The following is a 7,895-nucleotide window of genomic DNA, read 5'->3' on the forward strand; positions in this document are numbered from 1 at the left end:
TGTGTGTGTGTGTGTGTGTGTGTGTGTGTGTGTGTGTGTGTGTGTGTGTGTGTGTGTGTGTGTGTGTGTGTGTGTGTGTGTGTGTGTGTGTGTGTGTGTGTGTGTGTGTGTGTGTGTGTGTGTGTGCGCGTGTGTCCGTGTGTGTGTGTGTGTGCAGATTGATGTTGTCCTCAGAATAACCGCCAGCGATGATATGCTCAGTTGTGTGGGCAGTCAATCAATCAGTCGTAGGCCGTTAAACTGAAAGCTGCTGACTCACCTTATGACACACAGAGAAGGTAATGGGGATGTTCCAGGGAGGGAGGGAGGGAGGGAGGGAGGGAGGGAGGGAGGGAGAAAGAGACAGGGAGTTAGGGAAGGAGGGAGAGAGGGGCATTATCAACATCCTTAATGACTCAAGCTCCTCTCAGCCACTATTGTAAACAATGGAGCAGTGCTTCATCTCAGGCCCAGTGTTTCTGTCAGACGTGTGCTCAGTAAGGCTCAGACTTGTCCCAGTAATGACATACCTCCATTCAGCAGTAGCTGTTTGCTCCAGGATCACCTTACATTACTCATTATCTGTCTGCAGGAGGCTACTGGACTCGCCTCAGCAAACAAACATTCATATAGCCTTTGAATGGTAAGAAAATGTTGACTATATAGGTACAAAATCAAAACGTTTTCTCCTGCAGTCGAGGCTATGGGAGCTCACACAGTGCTACATACACACACGAACGAACGCATTTGCGTGCACACACACACTTCCTGTAAAAATTATATTACAAACGGGGCTAATCGTTGAGTAAATATTTGTTGAATTGTTGCAGAATTACTACTAGTCAGATAAACATTATGATCAGGAAATGATCATGTTAGATAATTATATTTAATTTCATCTAATCTGTACGACATGTACTAGCCTCAACACTGGAGATGCCAATTTTACTTTTCTAATTTGGCATAGCAGCAGATTGAACACTAACAAGCAAATTGGGAATAGTCCCTCAGGTCAAGACACTGCATAGATTCTGATAGGCCTACTACAGTGTGAGATCGTTTGCTTAATGAATGAAAGCACACGTACATTTAAAGGACATATAGCTTGACTCTCACCATAGCTCTTCACACAAATAACCATAAGGACACACACACTCAGGTCCATACATTTAAATAGTATAAGGCTCGGCACACACCAAATATTTTGGCCTCCACCTGTCTCAGCAGTCATATATAGTGTGTCTCAGGACAGGCAGCATTTTGAACTTTGTGGTGGTGAGGTGGTTTGATTGCAGAGGAGACACACTGGACTGTGATGGATGAAGCTACATGCTGCAGCTCCCAGTCCTTTGTGTTGATGTCCATCACCAGGTGTCCATGGTAACCCTACCACACACATCTCTATCTGCATGCCCCTGCTACTAACAACTTCCTGTCTGTCTTTCTGACTATTGTCTGAACAGTCAACCTGCTCACCCTGAGTACAGCATACTTCAAAACCTTTTGTTAAAGTTAGTTTCTTATACAGTACATGACATAATCTGACAACTACCTCAATCCAATATCGAAACTTTGAAGCGCATTTGGCCAACGTAGTCATTTGGATTATAAAAACCGCATTTTACAAAATATGGATACAAGGATAAACAAACTCAAACAACAAAACTAAACTACTGGCAGCTGGATTGTGTTATGTATATTTTTGTTCAGAATGTCCCACATGTTCTCATCCTGGAGAGGTCTGTGGCTTGGCTTTGGACTGGCCACCGCACAGGCAAACTGCAGACTAGAGATTGTTAAAAGTAAGCACTTAGCAAAACTATGTTTCCACTTCCACTAACTGTATTTTCATAAGGTTTTCTAGGTTAGCATTTGAAGTCCTATATGCAGATGTAAAAATTGCTAAATTGCTCTCTGTTTATGCCTCAAAAGCTCAACTACTAGGCCTCTGTGTTCATCTTGAAAATGTTGTCAACTCTATGACCTTAAACAAGTATTATTTTTAAAGACATAACCAGGCAAGAAGTTAATATCTCTTTAGTCTTGTACAAGAATGTCCTATAATAATTATAATTATAATAACAATAATTATTATTATTCATATGAATGTGTTGTATGACATATAATCATATTAAAACATACATGTTATGTTAATAAATACATTAATGTTCGTGTACTACGTTATTGTAATGATAATGAATTTCAGTAGCCTTGTAGTATTTCGAGAAGGGTTTGAGTTGGATTCATTTCAATATGCTACATTATATCAAAATAAATTATGTGCATTGTAGGCCTACCATTCATACTCCTAACGTGATATAGAATATAATATAATAGATAGGTTAGGCCTAAGTGATAATAATTTAGGATAATAATTTCGATTTTGATGAAGCATTTAGTCTACACTTTCTAGCTATTGGCCTATAGCTCACACAGATTTAATTGGTGAATACACTTTCGATAGAAATTCATTTGAACAGATGCACGCTGTAAACTGGAATAAAAAATGTGCATATGAGAAAATTGAGCTGGGAATGTGGCCTGTCTGGTTTAATCGGTTGGTGATAGTTTGCTCACAGTCAACAATTTATCAAATCCAGGCTCCAATATTTTCTGAAGATTGAAGACAACACAGTATGCTATCCCAAATTGAGCTACATTTACTAATATAAATGTTAACCGTCATAAATGCTGCTCGCGGCGTAGCATTATTAGCTTTAGTTTACAAAATATTGTCTTGTAGTCCTATATCATTCTGTGATTATTGATGCAGACGGTGCGTAACCGCAGTTGCGCACGAATGACTTGCATCTCTGCATGACGTTTGGATTGATTAGGTGCTTCAGACGTTTGAGTAGGGCCAGTTCTGATACTACTGTATGTTGATTCTTGGATTATCGGGTGTTTCGTGTTTGTCTTGGAATAGGCTATCCAATAGAGGTGTCACTCTATGATTTTTGTCATGGTCTGGTGCCTCAAATAAGAAGGGCGTTTTGGTCTTTATTTTTGACAGATTGTTTGGTAGCTATATTGCGGTCAGCGTCGGTACCCAGATAGAGTGAGAGAGAAGTGAGAGAGAAGGAAATCTGTCCGGATGGTAGCATCAGGTCAAAGGTATACAGAGTGACACCTCAGGAGGAAAGTTGCTATACATCAACCATTAAAGTTATTATACCAATCACAATTTTCTAATTTTAATTTGACCAGTAGCCAACAATAGCTGCATGAATTAGGCAAATCCAAATATGTCGAAAGACATTTCCCGTTTAGCGTGCCTTTATTAAGCACAGTTATAAAAATATATACATAATACAGCTTTTGCGGATGTCATTTACAAAATTACAAATACATGATATTGTTCACATTTTGAACTTTCCCTTTCAGGCCATAATAACAAATGGAGACCGTTCATGTTTGTTTGAACACACACAGCATGCACGCCCTATTAGCCATTTCGGTCGTGGGAAACAATGTGACCTCAAGGAAATTACATAATTAGTTTACGCAATTTCGATTTGGGATGAGTTTTGAATGAGTGAAATATAAGATATATAATAATGAAAACCTAACCAACACCACTGCATTGGTGCAGGTAAACAAGACTATAACAACATTCATGTCTACATTCGATTATTTTACATTTGTATTGACATGCGATGCAATTACACTGAATGATGTTGGAAATGTATGTTCGTCACTTACTGGTGGATTTCTTGAAAATTCGCCCATAACTTTACGCATTTTCTGTACATTGCCTATTTGAAGTGAGTTTGGGTTATTAAGCTGAGGTCGGGAGTGTGAGTCCGTGTATGTTCAACGCCTCGTGCTGGTGCTTGCTCAAGGGACTGTGAGGTTTTCTGTCTCCTGCGAAAAACAAACAAGAGATACAGTATGTTTCTGGAACAAATAAGTCGTAATTCTATCCATCGTCAGAACAGTGAGCACACACAACCATGTCAACTATAGGTTCGGTCCCAATGCCCTGGCAAGAGGAGTAGATATCTAGACTTCTGATCTGCCAGAGATCAATGTTATTGGACTGTCATACCTAGGTGTATAAAACGGTGATGGATTTATATGAATTTGTTCATTGGATTGTAGGCCTACCATATGTAGCAATCTTTGATTCTCACACAAATATTATCTTCACAAAAGTATAAGCAGGCATGTAACTTCCATCAAAATGATTGCCCTAGGAGAAACAGCAGGTAATGGATAATGTAGGTTACTCAAGTATTTAATTTAGAATTATACTAATTGGTTTAACATTAATTGGCCTATCTTGCTTCATATATATTGTTTTTCATATGAAGTCGAATGTGGATGGAATTGACACCGCTAATTGCATGGTTGTTGTCATTTATATTAAATTACCTCAATTACATTTTTATCCGTAAAAAACGGTTATGATATGTGGAAATCATGTAGGCCTATCAATGCAAAACCAAACCTTCCCTACAGGCCTACTCGTCCTTGAAAAGCAAACGCACTACGCTTGAAAATAGGAATATATAACGTAGTCTAAGATGTATTCGCAAATTGAATAGACATAATTTGAACATCATAGCTAGCTAATCGCAACATTATTAAATGAATATGTAAACGTTTGGAAAAATGTGGTCTATATCGTTAGGCTAATAGCTATCATATAATTCAACTATTATTAATGGTTTCTTCAAGATCACCTACACCATAGGCCTACAGTCATCACCTGAGGGTATGAAATGCCATTGCTGTAGGTCTACTGTGTACCTTTACACTGGCTTGATACCATAATGACTTGCACAGTAAATAAAGTAACCTTCTCTCAAAGGACTATATTGTTTCCTTATCAGTCGCCCAACACAGCCTGCTCTGTTTTTTATGCCCGAAGCTTTCGTTGTATGTAGCATTTAGGCCTATGCCCTATATAACATACACAATTATCTAAATGTCAACCGTTGTCATCCTCGACCCCTAATTAAACCCATAATGTTCGGTCGTTAGGTTTCGACCCACGGGGCCTAATCTTTTTTTGACGAGTGCATTTTAAAATAGCTGGTGTTTGATTGATAGCTGCATATATGTTTGCCATTGTGCTTCATTCAAATATCCGCTGGAAGATTTGAAACCTAAAAAAACAACTGGCTTAGTTACCTTCTCGTGATGACTGTTTGAAAGACATTGCGGTGTGGAGGTCTCCACCTTGCATCATTGCTCCGCTGTTGGGGTGGGCAAGGCTTGCGCTCTGAGACTGCCAGTGGTGTCCAGTTGTCATGTAGTTAGCTGCTGGCCCACCATACACCCCATATTGGTTTGGGGGAGAGTAGGCACAAGCAGGTACATAACTAGATAGGTTTGAAGAAGACTGGAATGGGAGAAACAAAAAAAATATTTTAAGCACAGCGAAGCAAAACGCCCCAACACTTTGATATGCATGCATATATTTACAGTGGAAATCTTGTGGAAACGGATTTCTGATCAAACTATGAACATATTCGTTGTTTGTGTATTGTTTGTGTATTTTATTCATAATTGTACCTGATGATACTTAATGTCTGCCTCTAGGGAGGATTTCTCTATTCCGTTGACGCCATGGGCAGAGGAAAACGTCGCTCTGTTTACGCTCGCCCACTCCTCCATTTTTGATTGGTACCCCTCCGCTCCAGCAATGGCTGTGGAACATTTTTCAATGTAGAATATAACATTATTAGGCCTACAAACCAATGTAGGTTTTCATTCGATATGAAGCCAACTTAGTTGAACATGTATTTTGGGATATAGCTCTTGTGTTTAAGAACATTCCTTTTGCAGAAACACAGGATGGTAGTGAAGCATTTTATGCTAAACAGATGGTTTTTATTAAATTCGTGGGGAAATTATCTGATAAACACATACTTCAACCAATCTTTATTTTATACAATCAGATCGAATGTTTGTGGCCACAATGTTTTCAATGCCATGTTTTTTGTAAGTTCTTGAGATTTTAGAACAACATCTTATATTTTATTATTGCTGATGTAACTCCTATAGCTTTGTGGTTTGGCCTGTTGGACCTGTTGGTCTCATGCGATTGTAATGCTATAGTTTGAAGAGAAACAATAAGATATCCGACATAAAATAAGACGTTTAGCCTAATTAACGTTCATATTGGACTACGAGTTCGTTGTAGAAATATGAATAGGCCAAACCACAAAGTAGGCCTCACACTGATAGGCCTATATGTAGGCTATTTCACCATCGACACATTTCAAGATGATTTTGCATTTATAGTTTATAGCAGATGTGCCATTTGGCTCCTTTATCAATATTATTTAAACTTTCGTTCATTCCAAAATTATACATTAGGCCTATTCAGCCCATAATAACTTCTCACTATTTACAGTTAGGCCTATATCGTTATTGTATTTGTCTATCCCTGTTGTTGAGTATACCTTTGTTGTTTTAAGTTGTTTCTCATTAATGTGAAATAATACGAAATATCTGTGTGATTAACAAGCCACACTGACTGATGCGTCAATGTACCAATGTTACCAATTTGAGCACTCAATGGACAATGCTACAGCATCTGAAAAAGCAACTTAGCTGCAAGAGTAACATACATGCCTAATATATGATTTTGTCACCTACCTGAGGGGTCCATGAAGGCTCGAATGCCCAAAATGTTGCTGACTGTGTGCACCGAAGGCCATCCATGGCGGGAGAGGCTGACATGGCCCGCTGTAACGGGTACACCCGGACCGCTGACCATTTTAGTCCCAGTGGGTGACATTGTACTGGGGTATGAGTACGGGTACATGTGGTTGTAGGATAGTTGAGGAGGGGTTGGCTTGCTGTTCTCATACTGGCCCGGCTGAGTAAGATTTCCTATTTTGTTGCGTAAAATGCGGCTTATGGAGCTAACCGAAGGAACATTATATTTATCACAAACTGCGTCTGCAAGAAGCCTGTCCCTGATCTCCCAAGCAAATATTCCAGGGTCTCCTTGTTTGTAATCCCTTATGCTTTTCACCACATTGGGTGTTGTGACCCGGGGTTTACTTCCTCCTATGGCACCGGGCAATATCGAACCAGTCTCGTTATATCTCGCTAGTATCTTGCTCACGCAGCCATGAGAGACTCGAAGCTGTCTACTGATGTCACAGGGTCGTATTCCAAGTTGAGCTAATTCCACGATTCTGATCCGAATCGAATTTGGAAGTGGTCGCCCGTTGACAAATACCCCGCCAAGCTGGTTTACTTCTCCATATGTTTGATCTGCAAGAAACAAATAAGGAATTGCATTGATGTGCATAGACTCGACAGAGCAATGTTACGGTGTTTTAAACAATAGCCTGTTTATGCCTAGCCTAGCATAATGCCCACTCAAGTTTCCAAAACGTCATTCATTTACATTTTACATTTTCCGGCTCCTTGATTTAATCTATATCACTCATAGACTGTTATGGCGCTCAAAAACAATGTTCTCTAACCTATTATGCTCTCAAACATCGTCAAGCAGTTCACTCCAAATGTGTCCGAAAAAAATGAAATAGCCTATGAAAATGGAGTGGACAGTGGACACTGGAATGATAGAAGGACGCACTATTTGAGGATAAGCTAGTAGGCTACAATATAAAGCTAAAACCTAATGCATGCACATCTCTATTTATTCAAACATTTTCTCCTGAAGAGTCGAAGATCCCATGCAAAATTAATCATGAGTGCTTACCCATTGCTTTTGGTGTGAGATGTTTTCCTCTACCAGTTGCCAATGGTCGAAAAGTGCTGTCTTCCCCTTCTGCACATGAGATGAGGAAAATTGTTTTTCTGTGCGTTTTTCCTTCAGCTCTGCTCTTGCATTTCTGGTAAGATGATCTAAAACGGCGAGTTTGGGCAAAGGGACTGAAGTGATCTTTGTCCCATAAGGGGAAATGTGTCCATCCTGAAGGCTCAAG

At 39.5% G+C, this 7,895-nt stretch overlaps 1 protein-coding gene across 1 annotated transcript; it reads right to left on the bottom strand.

The window, feature by feature from the left end:
* Nucleotides 1-3,244: 3,244 nt before the first annotated feature.
* Nucleotides 3,245-7,895, bottom strand: LOC121552495 (paired box protein Pax-1). The gene is made up of 5 exons (XM_041865441.2): nucleotides 7,670-7,895; nucleotides 6,589-7,215; nucleotides 5,500-5,633; nucleotides 5,116-5,326; nucleotides 3,245-3,843 (listed from the first exon to the last, which is right to left on the bottom strand). The coding sequence occupies exons 1-5, from the start codon at nucleotides 7,671-7,673 to the stop codon at nucleotides 3,758-3,760; spliced, it is 1,062 nt and encodes a 353-aa protein (XP_041721375.1). The 5' UTR covers nucleotides 7,674-7,895; the 3' UTR covers nucleotides 3,245-3,757.

This window comes from Coregonus clupeaformis, chromosome 36, assembly GCF_020615455.1.
Source record: "Coregonus clupeaformis isolate EN_2021a chromosome 36, ASM2061545v1, whole genome shotgun sequence".
Classification (NCBI taxonomy): Eukaryota; Metazoa; Chordata; class Actinopteri; order Salmoniformes; family Salmonidae; genus Coregonus; species Coregonus clupeaformis.